A 16,734-nucleotide genomic window follows, 5' to 3' on the forward strand; every position below is an offset into this window, starting at 1 on the left:
CAGCCTCCTGTCTATGCAGAACATTGCAGCACAGCACAGTACAGCCTCCTGTCTCTGCAGAACATCGCAGCACAGTACAGCCTCCTGTCTCTGCAGAACATCGCAGCACAGTACAGCCTCCTGTCTCTGCAGAACATCGCAGCACAGTACAGCCTCCTGTCTCTGCAGAACATCGCAGCACAGTACAGCCTCCTGTCTCTGCAGAACATTGCAGCACAGTACAGCCTCCTGTGGGTGACATTCCACTACACAAACAGCCCAGGAACAGAGCAAACTCAATCCAGTCCACACAGCTTCTCTGTACTGAAGAAGAAGCCTGAGAGCCTGCAGGGAGGATGGCCCCGCCCACACCAGAAGCTGGTCACATGGGCATGACGTCATCAGAGGTCCTTTCCCTCACTTGGAAATAGCGTCTCCCATCCCGCTGAGCTGGCTGTCTGGCTGCTTCATTCTCTGGCCTCATGTCGGCTCCGAGGCGCTGCGGAGAGACAGCATGGAGACCGTGTCCTGATAGGAAGGCGTCCGGCTGGAGGCTGAGGTGCAGTATATCGCGATACGTGCCGGCTCTGGCCTCGGTTATCATGATTACACCCCCCCCCCTTCTTCTCCCCGGGGGCCTGGGAGGGGATGCTGCTGCCTCAGTGCTGGGAGCCTGCGGGGCTCAACGGGTTAATGTCAGCGCTCTACACAAACCTGAGTGCGCTGTGCTCTCTATATCTCCTGTATGCGTGTGATATATATATATTATACACTGTGTGTAATGTATGTGTGTGTTATATAGCCTGTATGGTATATATCTCCTGTATGGGTATGATTTATATATATATATCCTGTATGTGTTATATACTGTATGCTATATATACATCTATCTATCTCCTGTATGGGTAATATATATATATATATTCTATCCTGTATGTGTTATATACTGTATGCTATATATATCTATAACTATCTCCTGTATGTGTGTGCTGTGTATATATACTGTATGTGGGTGTTCTCTCTTTATATATCCATTCTATATGTCTGTGAACTGTATTTATACTGTATTCATGGGGCTATATATGTAATGAATACACTATTACTGGTTATGTGTACACTATAAATACACTATATGGCTGCATGTCCACTATAGATACACTATTGCTGTATGTGTGTACACTATCTACTATACCCTCAGTATGTGTGTGTGTACAGTATACGCGTATATGTGTGCGTGATATATATATATATATATATACACACAGTAAAGCTGTATAGCAGCCTGCAGCGGATAATAAAACAAGACATCCAATAGAGGAATCTGCCGGCTGTGTGACCCCCCCCCCCCCCCCTCGCCTGCTGTGTGACCCCACTACCTGCAGATGATAGCTGAACTGGCAGAAAAAGTCATCACTTCCCCTTTAAATAGAATACAAGGTGACCATTACATGACCTTTGCCTTTTGTATATGTGAGGGGCTTTCATACTTTTTAATTAGTTAAAGGATTTTATACCCTATTTGCACATTTTTTTCTGTCTTGTCCTCAGTAAGGCTGGACGGTCCTACACTACAATGTATGGGTGAGCTGGGCCGTGTGTTACTGTTACTTGCCTCAGGTCTTCTGCATGCAAACTTTTCTTATGACCTTCAATGGTTTAGCTGCTCTACCAATTCTGAGTTTATCTCAGGCGGCATTAAACAGCTATTCCTCTCAAGTAACATAGCGAAACTTGTAGAATATGTTAAGTTTAAATATTTTTGCTTATACATTCATCCTGTTATGGTCACTGTTTACGATACCATGCGTGTATATTATACTGCGTGTGTGTTTATTGTACTGTGCGTGTATATTATACCGTGTGTATGTATATTATACTGCGTGTGTGTTTATTGTACTGTGCGTGTATATTATACCGTGTGTATGTATATTATACCGTGTGTGTGTTTATTGTACTGTGCGTGTATATTATACCGTGTGTGTATATTATACCATGCGTTTATATTATACCTTGTGTGTATATTATACCACGTTTATGTATATTATACCACCACTAGACACACCTGCCCTGTACACTGTTACACCACCACCACCACCACTATACACACCTGCCCTGTGCACTGTAACACCACCACCACTATACACACCTGCCCTGTACACTGTAACACCACCACCACTAGACACACCTGCCCTGTACACTGTAACACCACCACCACCACTAGACACACCTGCCCTGTACACTGTAACAACACCACCACCACCACTAGACACACCTGCCCTGTACACTGTAACAACACCACCACCACCACTAGACACACCTGCCCTGTACACTGTAACACCACCACCACCACTAGACACACCTGCCCTGTACACTGTAACACCACCACCACCACTAGACACACCTGCCCTGTACACTGTAACAACACCACCACCACCACTAGACACACCTGCCCTGTACACTGTAACAACACCACCACCACCACTAGACACACCTGCCCTGTACACTGTAACAACACCACCACCACCACTAGACACACCTGCCCTGTACACTGTAACAACACCACCACCACCACTAGACACACCCGCCCTGTACACTGTAACAACACCACCACCACCACTAGACACACCCGCCCTGTACACTGTAACACCACCACCACTAGACACACCTGCCCTGTACACTGTAACACCCCCACCACTAGACACACCTGCCCTGTACACTGTAACACCACCACCACTAGACACACCTGCCCTGTACACTGTAACACCACCACCACCACCACTAGACACACCTGCCCTGTACACTGTAACAACACCACCACCACTAGACACACCTGCCCTGTACACTGTAACAACACCACCACCACCACTAGACACACCTGCCCTGTACACTGTAACAACACCACCACCTGCCCTGTACACTGTAACAACACCACCACCACCACTAGACACACCTGCCCTGTACACTGTAACAACACCACCACCACCACTAGACACACCCGCCCTGTACACTGTAACACCACCACCACCACTAGACACACCTGCCCTGTACACTGTAACAACACCACCACCACCACTAGACACACCTGCCCTGTACACTGTAACAACACCACCACCACCACTAGACACACCTGCCCTGTACACTGTAACACCACCACCACCACTAGACACACCTGCCCTGTACACTGTAACACCACCACCACCACTAGACACACCTGCCCTGTACACTGTAACACCACCACCACCACTAGACACACCTGCCCTGTACACTGTAACACCACCACCACCACCACCACCACTAGACACACCTGCCCTGTACACTGTAACACCACCACCACCACTAGACACACCTGCCCTGTACACTGTAACACCACCACCACCACCACCACCACTAGACACACCTGCCCTGTACACTGTAACACCACCACCACCACCACTAGACACACCCGCCCTGTACACTGTAACACCACCACCACCACTAGACACACCTGCCCTGTACACTGTAACACCACCACCACCACTAGACACACCTGCCCTGTACACTGTAACACCACCACCACCACCACCACCACTAGACACACCTGCCCTGTACACTGTAACACCACCACCACCACTAGACACACCTGCCCTGTACACTGTAACACCACCACCACCACCACTAGACACACCTGCCCTGTACACTGTAACACCACCACCACCACCACCACCACTAGACACACCCGCCCTGTACACTGTAACACCACCACCACCACTAGACACACCCGCCCTGTACACTGTAACACCACCACCACCACTAGACACACCCGTCCTGTACACTGTAACACCACCACCACCACTACACACACCCGTCCTGTACACTGTAACACCACCACCACCACTAGACACACCCGTCCTGTACACTGTAACACCACCACCACCACTAGACACACCTGCCCTGTACACTGTAACACCACCACCACCACTAGACACACCTGCCCTGTACACTGTAACACCACCACCACCACCACTAGACACACCTGCCCTGTACACTGTAACACCACCACCACCACCACTAGACACACCTGCCCTGTACACTGTAACACCACCACCACCACCACTAGACACACCTGCCCTGTACACTGTAACACCACCACCACTAGACACACCTGCCCTGTACACTGTAATACCACCACCACTAGACACACCTGCCCTGTACACTGTAACACCACCTCCAAAGGCAAAAGTGCCTGATGCATAGCGCTCTGCATGGTTGGCAGTCGTCATCCCTGCTCTGGTTTTGTTAATTAACCCTTCCGGGTAGTGACAGGGTGATGTTCTCACTGCTGATATTACCCTCCATGGTGCACAGCTAAAGCCCCTATTACACAGGACAATGTTGAGAGCAACCTGTCAGGTCAGTGCTTGCTTGCTCCTTGCTCCCCGCCCTCTCCGACAGTGAGCGAGAAAGGGGGGGAGGGGCACTTGGCCGTACGTGTAAGATTGTGTAATAGGGCCTTAAATCTCTTTCCTTATATTTCAGGGCATGGGACAAGAGCTGAGCTGAGGTAGGGGACCTTGGCTTTTCAGCTGTTGCAAAACTACAACTCCCATCATGCCTGGACAGCCAAAGCTTTAGCTCAATGGGAGTTGTAGTTTTACAACAGCTGGAGAGCCAATGTTCCCTACCCCTGATTTATACAGTACCTGTGGAGGGAGAAGGGGTTACTGAGGCACCGGGTCTGCAAAGTGCTATGTAAGCAAAAATGGAAAGAAATGAGATTCTTTATCTCTGAATTACAGTGTATACATTATGCATATGGATGTCTGTAGACCTTCATTTTATCACTGAATCCACGACTAGTCGGGATACGCCTATATATACAGTTACATAGGCAGTAATGTGTTAGCCTTCTCCAACGTGTGACTCTTCAGCTACTATAAAACCACAGCGGCTAGTGGTCGCTTATGATGACGTTTCTGCGGGGCTCATGCTGCTGTTGTTACTGGGGAAGCTGCTGTGCCTAGGGGAAAGTGTCATTACTAGTACTAGAGGGAAGCTGCTATATGCCAAAAGATATCCAATGTCTGTACCGAAAGTTTAGGGGTAAAACCAGAGGCGGTGTGAGGCCAAGGTCACTCCATAGCCCCAGCTGCAGAGCGGACCTGACCCTAGGGCAGGGATGGGGAACGTTCGGCCTTAGGATACTTTCTCTCCAGCGGTTGCAAAACTAAAGCTTTAGCTGTCCAGGCATGATGGGAGTTGTAGTTTTGCAACAGCTGTAGGGCCGCAGATTGCCCATCCCTGCTCTAGGACATGTTGCTGGCTAACATATAATGGTATTGATAAGGTCAGGCTTCTCTCTGACCAGTACACATGACACTCTATCCAATACGCATCTTGTGGATCTGTATAAATCCTTAGCAGTTTTCTGGGAATTTTTTTTCTTTTTTTTTTTTTTCATGTAAACCCTACCAATATTAACTCTGCAGAAAACCACTCTGCGTCTACATGTGTTTCTGTTTTAAGCAGATGAAATCCTTCCAACAGTTTGCTGGACCCCCTTTCCGTAGTGTAAAACCCTTCCCAGTCCCTCTTGGCATCGGAGCCTTTCCCTATATCTGATATTAAGTGTTAACACTCGCACAATGTGCATTTGGGACCATGCATCTGTAAAGAACCCTGTGATGTGTCCTTTAAGGGGTACTCCGGAAAAATCTTTTTCAAATTAGCTGGTACCAGAAAGTTATACAGATTCGTACATTGTTTCTATAGGAAGATCACAGATCTTTCAGTAATTATCAGCTGCTGTATGCCCCGCAGGAAGTGGTGTCTTCTTTCCAGTCTGACACAGTGCTCTCTGCTGCCACCTGTCTAGAGCAGTAGCAAATGCCCATAGAAAACTTCTCGTGCACTGGATAGTTCCTGACATGGACAGAGATGGCAGCAGAGAGCACTGCGTCAGACTAGAAAGAATACACCATTTCTGCAGGGCATAGTCCTGGAGTAGTTGTCCCCACTTTTCCAGGTTTCTAATCAACAAATCTATATAGTAAGGAACCAGTCAGACCTGTTCTGTATTTACCTGTAGACAGGGATAATAAGAGCTTTCATAGACACAGAAAACCGTTCCAAAAAGTTGTCGCTGGCTGCACATTTTATGCTCTCTCCATTGTTTTGCTAAGTCCATGTCTAATACAAGCCTAAGGTAGTTGGAGAACTATCTTATTAGAGATGAGCGCAACTTGAGCATGCTAAAATCCGTTCAAGAATTGGATATGTGACTGAAGAAGTTGGATGCAGCCACAGGGACTCTGGGAAAACATGGATACAACCTATGGCTCTCTCCATGTTTTTTCAGACTCCCTAGGGCTGCATCCAACTTCTTCAGTTACCAGTAATCAAATGCTGAACTATTGGACTTGAGCATGCTGAAGTTGTGCTCTCTATATCTATAACTATATCTATAACTATGCCAATCACGTCTGAGCAGCTGATGACCCGTTGGGGGGGGGCGGCATGAGGGACGTCTGGACGTCATTGTCCCAAGATGGCAACCGGGGTCGACAGCGAATACGTAAGTATAATGCACCACACGTCCGGGTCTAGAGTGGGGGTGGGGGGGAAACATGGGGGAAGGGGGCCATTCACTTAAATTACACACATTACAAAGTTGTATAACTATGTAATGTGTGTTATTTAGGGAATAAATGCTTAACACCGCACTACCCCTTTGAAGGGGCTCTAACCTGACCTTCCCTCTGGCTTCTGCTCTAAACCTCACGACCGTTTGTACGATAAGATTATCGCTATAGCGCTCTGGATGTCGCAAGGTTCAGCCTTTAAGGGTTCCTCTTATATTTATACACTACTTCCCATTTTTCGGTTACTAGAATAATATAATATTTTACTAGTGTGTGTGTGTGTGTGTGTGTGTGTATATATATATGTGTGTGTGGTGTGTGTATCTGCATATATATGTGTATGTATGTATAAGACACACACACACACACACACACACACACACACACACACACACACACACGTGTGATGATGTAAAATTATTCTTCCCCCCCCCAGTCATCACACACCTATGCACATAAGATAGTCAGCCCAGCCCATTGGGTTCAGCTGACTTTGCTCTTATGCATATTGTGGCCTTCAGATACACAGATGGTGGAGATGAGGCGTATACCATTTGATCACATAACATAGAATCAGAAATCTATCAAGTCCTAACAGCGAGCTTCTTCAGGCTCTCCTCGGCATGCTTATCCCATGTGTCATAATAAATCCCGCAGCTATAATAGTTTCTATGACCCATTGCTAGCACTTTGTCATGGTGAATGTCTGTGTCCCATATAGCTGCTTCTTGTCTTATATTTTGAGACTCCTCGCAGTTTATTATCCTGATAGTATAGAAGTGTGTATCTTGACATAATCATAGTTCCTCCTGGACTCGATCGCACGTTACATTTTGACTACAGTAGGTGCAGGCACGGGAAGTTTACTTACATCTTTATTTTTCTTTACATTGGTGTTCCCTTTTTATAAGCCTTGTCAGTTTAGGGAAAAGCTGACTATAGTGTTCTCCAACATTTACTGATAAAGCTTATCCTTAAAGACAACATGCCACAATGGGGACTGGGGCAAAAAGGCCAATAACCTTGCAATAAAGCCTTTTTATACTTACCATCTTGGTCCTGGTGGCGCTTATGCTGCCAGTCTAGTGGCGGAGAAGTCAGCAATTTTTCTTTTCACGCTCAATATTCAAATCAGAAGATACATGCCTCCTCCTCCTTCTTCGGTCTTTTTTCTACGCATGCATGGTACACAGAAACTTCAGGGAGGCTTCGACAATGAACCGTGTATGCGCTAGCGCCGAGAAGAGGATGAAGAAGAAGTTCAATTAAGTTGAAGGACATGGGGAGAAGGACAGACTACAGAGTCATCTGTGCACATTTTCATAATGAAATATAGAATAGGTCATTTCTTCGTGACCAGACCGCATTACTGTCACCTCAAAAAGAAAAAAAACAAATTTTGTTACACAGAAGATAACATTTTTAATTGGTATAGCTGGGAGAAGCATGCGGTTGAGCGATTAATTTGGCCGCTCGCTGCTTTATCTCTCTCACTGTAGATATTGGGCTTCATAGACTCCCCAGTGCAGTCTTTCCCATGCATAATACCCCACTGCAGATTTTGCCAAATTTTGATAGATTTCTAAAACCACCATTCAAAACCACGCCCACACTTCTTAACCGGGATTATCGGCAACATTGCGTGGCTATTGTGGGAGGAATGGAGGCACGGTTTAAAATCTAACCAAAAGTGTAACACGTTTGGATATTTCTGCACATGTTCTAAAACGACGACATCGATAGGCATTAGATGTGATGTTCATGTCATATAGCCAGCATTGCAGTGAAAACCTACATAGAACATATGGTAGATGAACATTTTGTCTGTTTTTAATACTTCTTCCATCTGAAAATCGAGAGCCGTGACACATGGGCAACATTCCTATTTTTGCTTATTTTTAGCTCTGCCTGTTCATGTCTAAGTAAATATAAGGAGCATCTTCAGCCAGATCCACACAATATCTCCTATGTGGCTGTTGCAATAGATGCACTGACTGCTAATATATATACAGTGGTACCTTGGCTTAAGAGTAACTTGGATTGAGAGCGTTTTGCAAGAAGAGCTTAGTTTTTCAGAATTGTAACTTTGTTTAAGAGCATTGCTTTGGTTTAAAGGGGTAGTGCGGCGGTAAAGAATTATTGACAGAATAACACACATTACAAAGTTATACAACTGTTATACAACTGTCTGTGAATGGCCCCCTTCCCCGTGTCCCACCACCCCTGCCCGTGTACCCAGAAGTGTGGTGCGCTATACATACCTGTCACGTGCCGACTCGTCTCCGATCTTCAGTCTGCAATGTCGTCTTCGGACGGCTGGGCCGAATCCCTCCGAGCGTCCTGAGTGCCGGCCGGCTGCCCTCTTCAGCGTCATCAGATGCTCAGCCAATCAGTTTGGCTCAGCCAATCGCGGCTGAGCAGCCGATGACGCTGAAGAGGGCGTCCGGCACTCAGGACGCTCGGAGGGATTCGGCCCAGCCGTCCGAAGACTGCATTGCAGACTGAAGATCGGAGACGAGTCGGCACGTGACAGGTATGTATAGCGCACCACACTTCCGGGTACACGGGTGGGGGTGGTGGGACACGGGGAAGGGGGCCATTCACAGACATAACATACATTACAAAGTTGTATAACTTTGTAATGTGTGTTATTCTGTCAATAATTTTTAACCGCCGCACTACCCCTTTAAGAGCTCCCAGTACTGGGTGGGAGGGCGAGTGGGGGAAGGACACGGTCTGCATAGTGGGGTCTACAGCCCTGTACTGTGACCCAGGAAGTCTCCCTCACCTTCCAAATCATAGCAGATCCACTTCAGACTGGGGCTTACATTAGGGGACAGGACTGTGGAGAAAATCTCTTTATAGCGGTTACCCCTCTCTCTCTCTGGACAGAGAGCGCTGCATGTATGTGCCCACCTCTGCCCTGCTCATTCCTTCATGCTCCCTGCAGTCTCTGTCAGCCCTTGTGTTTCCCATCCTCTCCATTCCTGCTATAATGTGCCTGCACCTACACTCAGCTATACACAATGCTATAATGTGCCTGCACTCACACTCAGCTATACACACTACTGCTATAATGGGCCTGTACTTACACTCAGCTATACACACTGTTACTATAATGTGCCTGCACTTACCCTCAACCATTATATAAAGTGTCTGTCTCTGTCCTGCTGCACAGCTCTATAATTCTCACTTCCTGATCTGAGTCTCAACACTTTCATCTGTTATACATGTTGTTCAGCATAAAAAAAAAATTTGGGGGTGTGGAACCAATTGTCTGCATTACATTGATTTCTTATGGGAACATTGGCTCTAATTTAAGAGTGTATTTGGATTACAAACGTGGTCCCGGAACGAATTATGCTGGTAATCAAAGGCACCACTGTGTATGTGTATATATAATATATATATTATATAATGTCAATGTAGGAAGAGGAGACATCCATCACTCTGTTGTACTGTATATTGGACGTGGAGTCTTCCTGATATAGTCTGTCTGTATGTTATTTTATTGACTTCTATTGATCAGTCTGCAGGGCAGACACAGGGAGTTCTTCATTAGCAGTATCTCGGTGGGTTATAGCCTGGAAACTTCATCAGTACATGTTAATTATAGCATGGCTGTAGGAGTATGTCATGTCATATTATTGCATTTATAGTTTATTTAATTTAAAGCAAATTTCTGACAAAAAGGCATAAATGTGTGATTGGGGTTGAATCCTGGCTATCAGCAGTACAAGGAGCCGCTTACTAGTATACTGTATGCTACTATACCTGGTACTACAGCTGTGCCTTATTTATGTGCAGGTTGGTGGGATAAGACAATCACGTGGATGGCTTATACTAAATATAAGAAACGAGACTCCACGTCCTACCGATTCAAATAGAGCATTGATTGGAAGTGTGCACTGCTGTTGCATTCAACTCTATGGGGCTGGACAAAGATGACTGAGCTATCTGAATGAGGCAGCAGTGTGTATGTCAGAATGCTGCTTGATTCACATTGGGGAAGATGGAACTCTCTGTTCTAATCGGTGGGTGTTTCCATCAGTCGGACCCCTACCAGTCAGACACTAGGGGATGAGTGCCCCTTTAAGGATTATCTGTCATTAGCTGGAATTGAAAAGAAACAATTCTTTAACCATCACAACTAGAATCCCACTTTAATCTGTGCTGTCTACCCCCCCCCCAGTAGGTAGCTAATCCTAAATCGACACTGACAGTTGTCTCATCTGGACAGCTATCAGTGGACAATGAATAATTTTACTTTTGGCTAAGGGATATGGAGACTTTGGCAGCAGAGAAAGTTGAGTTCTTGTATTCATGATCCGCCTTGAAAATGTTTGAATGTACTTAATCTATACAGCTGTCAGTACAAAGAAGCAGCATATAATATCCCCCACCCATCTCTGCTTCCCTTACAAAGAAGTGAGTCATGTTATTTCAGCTCTATTTACAATATAGGAAATCTTTAGAAACCCCAAAGAAACAGATCTAACATCCTCCTTTTTTTTTCTTTTAGGATTTTGAAATCAGACTCGGAATGGAGTTAGAGCGAACCATTGTGTGAGGTCTTTATGAGTGGATTTAAGACAGTTCGGAGAAGAATGACCAAGTCACGTCTCTTCTGTTTGCTGGTGGTCCTTGGCTCTGCTTTCATGGTCCTTTTTATTATTGTTTATTGGGACAATGTTGGGACAGCAAATTTTAATCTCCATACAGCTTTCTCCAAGTCTCTGCCAACTCATCTAACTGTGGAACCTTCTTCCTCTCTCTCTACAACAGAAAACAATGAGGTTTCGGACATTGACCGTTTTTTAGATAGCTTTCTTAACTTTGGTACAACAAAAAATGAGGTGCCAAGCACAAAGGGGGAGAAGTTGTCGCAGCAAGGAGGACTGAATAGTTTTGAAGAAAATGTTAGAGGCTACGACTGGTCCTCCAGAACCAAGCTGGAGGAAGGCATTTTAGACCAGGAATTGTTACAGGAGGAAAGGAAGCTTAATTTACGCAGGTTCTGTGATAATTCCAGTTTTAATTTTCCAACCAAGAGTCGTGATTTCGATGACATTCCAAACAAAGAACTAGATCACCTTATCGTGGATGATCGACACGGCATTATTTATTGCTATGTGCCCAAGGTGGCTTGCACCAATTGGAAACGCATCATGATCGTGTTGAGCGAGAGTCTTTTAGACAAAAAAGGAGTACCGTATGAGGATCCTCTAGAGATCCCCCGGGAGGATGTTCACAATTCAAGTAGTCATCTCACATTCAACAAGTTCTGGAGAAGATATGGGAAGTTCTCCAGACACATGATGAAGATTAAGTTAAAAAAGTACACCAAATTTTTATTTGTCCGCGATCCCTTCGTCCGTCTTATCTCTGCTTTCCGCAGTAAGTTTGAGCTGGAAAATGAGGACTTTTATAAGAGTTTTGCTATACCCATCTTAACTCGCTTCTCCAACTGGACCAACGTCCCAACGTCTGCTGGAGAAGCGTTCTCCTCTGGGGCAAAGCCGTCATTTTCTCAGTTTATACAGTATCTATTAGATTCCCGGACGGAAGAACAGAAACCGTTCAATGAGCATTGGCGTCAAGTGTATCGTCTTTGCCATCCATGTCAAATTGATTATGACTTTATAGGGAAGTTGGAGACTCTTGACGAGGACGCTCCTCAGCTTCTAAGACAATTAAATATAGATTCCCTCTTCCAGTTTCCGCCCAGTTACAGAAACAGGACTGCGAGTAGCTGGGAGGACGACTGGTTTTCCAAGATTCCTCTAGAATGGAGGCAAAAACTCTACAATTTATATGAGCCTGATTTTGTTCTTTTTGGATACCCTAAACCTGTTAATATTTTAAACGTGTGAAAAAAACCAACTAATTTTTACATACCAAAAACAGACACTCATCAGCTGCCTTTCCTGGAATGGTACATCTTTTCTACCCCTTTCTCTACGTCCCATTTCATGTGTTACAAGATTTGAAGTCGAGTTACTTTACCTGGATGCATTTTTAAGGATTTTTTTATCCACTTTTAAACAGTAAATGTACAAAAAAAAACACATCTTGCAGTTATACTTTCTCAGGAGGAGTTCCCAGAAATGCTTTGTACTGTTATTTTATAAATTAATATATTATTTAAACTATTTAATACAATGTCTGATGAGAACTCGACTGAGTAAAGGCTTGGCTGTTAAGTGTTTCGGTTCTTGTGGTTTATATTCCGCGTCGTGTATAATATTTAATTAGGGCAACTCTGGTTCACGTTTTGGATTCTCTGAAACAGTGTTACTAGGGGTATGGGTCCGACCGACCACCAACTGATGATGTTGTAAAGATCTTCCTTTGTTCTGATACTTAACCCTCCCCTCCCCATAGAGAACACAGGATCACTTGACCATGCCGAACGGCAGGTGTAGTACAGCAGCGTCTTCTCCCGCTGTACTACGCATGCACAGCCACGTGCAATGCGCCCCCCCCCCCCCCCCCCCCCGGGTGATGTCAGCATACAGCTCTCTCCAGTACGCCCAGTGGGGTGTTATTACAGCGTCGGAACCGTGAATAGCTGACCCAGCCACACACCCAGATGACTACTTAGCTGGTAATTTAAATACAGGGCGGGAGATTATTAAACTAAGTTTGTGGTTTACGAACTGGAGAGAATGGAACGGCTGCACATCCCACCTATGGCTGATACTAATGCCGCTAGGCCTATATTAAAAATCAACACCAGAGTGCCTGTATATGAATTGATCAAGCCATATTGCCCCGTGTACCACCGCGCAGGTCCTCTGGTTCACACGGGTCTCTACGCTAACTCCACACCGTGTCGGTCAGCGACCGCCAACCCCGCAAAGCATTTTTGTGTTGTGGCATTTTTTGGTCTGGTCCTGTGGCATGGGGGTTGCAGGGCTGTTCCATGGCCTCCCTTCCCTGGCTGTGCACGCCTGCGGGGGTAGTGGTCGCTGACTGGCACAGTGTGGACTTAGTGTAGGGACCCATGTGTATCAGATACCTGCACGAGGTACATGGGGCAGTGTGGCTTGATCAATTCACATACAGAATTCTGATGTTTTTTATGCAGCCGAGAGGTACTAGTATCAGCCATAGGTGTGAGGTGCAGCACTCTTTTTCTTCCCTGAACCCTAAGTTTGTGGTTTATATGTACATGGGCATCAGACTACAAGGGTATGTTTGGGAAGTGTGCTGGGTGATGTATCAGCACGTTTCCTTAGCTTTATGGCTGTTTTAAGCATGATTGGTTCCCTTTAAAGTAATTTGTTACTTTAGACCAGGTCTTCTCCCCCCACTTTTAGTGGTCCAGTTCTGACACCTAAAAGCTGTTGTCAGCCCTTCTAGCTGTGGATAAGGGTCGGCATGGGCACTCTGAGTAACTGGTGGCTATGTAACTTTTATATAATTGCCATTAATAACATTCATCCATGTGTGCTACAGTAGCTCTTCTGTAGGATCAGACCAGACAAGATAGCCATCTATTTTCACTGATTCTTGGGCACCCATGACCAGGTTACTGTTTCTTAGTTGCCCTTCCTTGGACCCCTTTTATAGGTACTAACCATTATGCAACCACTACACTTCCCTTTTCAGCGGCTCGCTGACCCAGCCCAAAGTCGCTCAGATCCTTAAACACCCCCTCCCCCCCATTTTAAAATATTTACCTTGAAAACTGACTTTAAAGTCTTGATATATTGCACCTCTTGGTTTTAATGTCTCACTATAACTTTGTTATACACATCGGTGTCATAGCGGATTGGTATACCCTGAGATGCAATCCCCGATACTAAACCTTATTCCATATAGCTGCTTTTTTTATACTTTTTGAGGAGACATATATCAAGGATAGAAATTATTGCTACTTGCTTAAGTGCCCAGTACTTCAATATATTTTTGCATTGATATTTTTGCCCTTTAATTTGTATGAATAGATAAGGCAGTAGGATGTATATCATTTGCTGCAGCTCGATGCAATATTACTTTGTGTTACTTGTGGCTTGTGAATTATCTAGAAGAGCGAACAAAGAAACGGTTGGGTTACACAACAGTCAGTTCCCTCTGTAGATTTACTAGTTAGATATTTCCTCCTTTATATATGTATGTGTGTGTATATATAATATATATATATTTTTTATTTATCTATTTTTTTTATAATTGGTCCAGTAGATCTCAACATCTGCCAGGGTATAATGGGAGTCGTGGAGTCGCAATAACTTGAGCCGTAGGTTGAGGTATAAAGGTCTCCAGTCTCCAACAAATGTTTTATCTATATTATGGTTCCTAAGAGCCCTATTAGATGTCCCAAGGCCTTCTGAAAACCAATGCTGATTTTGGTGATCTACACTTACAGAGGCCTGATCGGTCGTATAGCTGTTTCCGGCAACCCCCTTTTACAAGAGGACATGTATGTCTGATAATTTTTCAACTTGTCGTGTTATAGGGACCTAAGATGATCCAAGGATTGCAGGTTACAAACAAACCCTGTGTTGGTCAACTCCATCTGTAACTGTAGAGACACACAGGTTGGTATAGAAGTTGAATACACAGCAATAGGATATATACTGTAAACAGTGATCCCTCAACATACGTTATTAATTAGTTCCTGAACGACCATTGTATGTCGAGACCACACTATACCCAGAGAATCCCTACTAGACAGCCAACTGGTGCAGGCATTTCAATAATAGTGGGGTTTAACCAGTAAAATGGCCAGTTTCATTGGTTGACCATCTAGTTATTTACATGTGCTGCACATCCTAAATATCTGTAGCATTGTATGTTGAGTCCAGTCTCAAGTTACAATGGTCCAGAAAGGACCATTGTAAGTTGAGGGATCACTGTATATATAGTTATATAGTTGACAGTGTTCTGTTTCCTACAATAAGCATGGGTCAAAACTTTTGACTACTTTAGGAAAGAATTTTCTAGAGCTTTCCGCAATGAGTATTGTTTCTATGTCCTGTATTGTGTTGGTTACTGCTTTATTCTATCAATGATTACTTCTGCTGAGAACATCCAGTTCTTCTATGACCATGTGGTAATGTTTGAGTCCTAGTCCTGGGAAGGAAGAGCTTATTCACATGTACTAAGGACAGCTGCTCACAGATGTCAAGCTATTTTTTTTTTTTATCCTTTAGTCATCACTGAAGTGTCGAAGTAATCCGGAACGGTCAATTTGTTAGCTCTCGTTTCCTTTTCTTTTATGATTGGAGCTTCTCTATGGAAATTAGGTACGTGACCCCGGTGAGCAACGTAAAATCAATTTTGTTTTCTGTCAATGTTTCAGTGTGAATCCACATTAGATGGAAAAATCCAGTGATCTAAGCGACTAGGAAAAAGGCCTGGTAATTGGTGACTGGCCGGGGCCAAGAATTTGCTGCCAGTATTCCTGCAAAACAATTTCAACACCTAATAGAATCTATGCCACAATGAATTGCTATGGTTCTGGAGGTCAAAATAGAGTCCATCACAATACTAGATGTGGGTGCATTATAATGAAAGTGCTTTTACAGTGTAGGTAAACTATGACGTCCAGCGTAAAGCCTACTAAGGCAGTACGCAATGATTGCAGTTTTACTAGCCAAGTCACATGGCCCCATAGTGTGGAAGTGTCAACCACAGCATAGGAACTGGGCCTCTTTAGAGCAGATGCTCTTCCTTAAAGTGTACCTGTCAGCAAAGCTGCTGCCGGATCAGCGGGGGTCTCCTCCCACTAGGAGGTGCTTCACCCCAGGCCAGTGACCGTGAATAGAACGGAGCCATACACGAGAACCGCGGTGCAAAAAAAAAGGGACTGTAGCACCGTCTTCCCCACGCAGGCATTGTTCTATCTGTGGGCAAAGCTTAAAGTGAATGTACTTGATGGTACATTTGCTTTAAGGTGCCTATACACCTTAGACTACAAATTGCCTAACCATTACTTCTTCGGCAGGATGGGACGACTGTCTAAAGCAGCCCGTACAACTTTTACTGGCTGCACATAACACCTCCCCAAATGGACCACGTTCAGCTGTGCAGTGTTCATGTGTATGTGGAAGCTGGGAGAGAGAAATGTCGGAGCATCGTTTGGCTGACAATTATTGAAAATGTATGGGCACCTATTTGTGCATGGCGATGG

General features: G+C 44.9%; 1 protein-coding gene across 1 annotated transcript; it reads left to right on the forward strand.

Annotated features, from left to right (window-relative positions):
- Positions 1 to 389: 389 nt before the first annotated feature.
- Positions 390 to 12,780, forward strand: CHST12 (carbohydrate sulfotransferase 12). The gene is made up of 2 exons (XM_069982056.1): positions 390 to 538; positions 11,119 to 12,780. The coding sequence occupies exon 2, from the start codon at positions 11,174 to 11,176 to the stop codon at positions 12,467 to 12,469; it is 1,296 nt and encodes a 431-aa protein (XP_069838157.1). The 5' UTR covers positions 390 to 538; positions 11,119 to 11,173; the 3' UTR covers positions 12,470 to 12,780.
- Positions 12,781 to 16,734: the final 3,954 nt, after the last annotated feature.

This window comes from Dendropsophus ebraccatus, chromosome 9 (assembly GCF_027789765.1).
Source record: "Dendropsophus ebraccatus isolate aDenEbr1 chromosome 9, aDenEbr1.pat, whole genome shotgun sequence".
In the NCBI taxonomy this organism is placed as follows: Eukaryota; Metazoa; Chordata; class Amphibia; order Anura; family Hylidae; genus Dendropsophus; species Dendropsophus ebraccatus.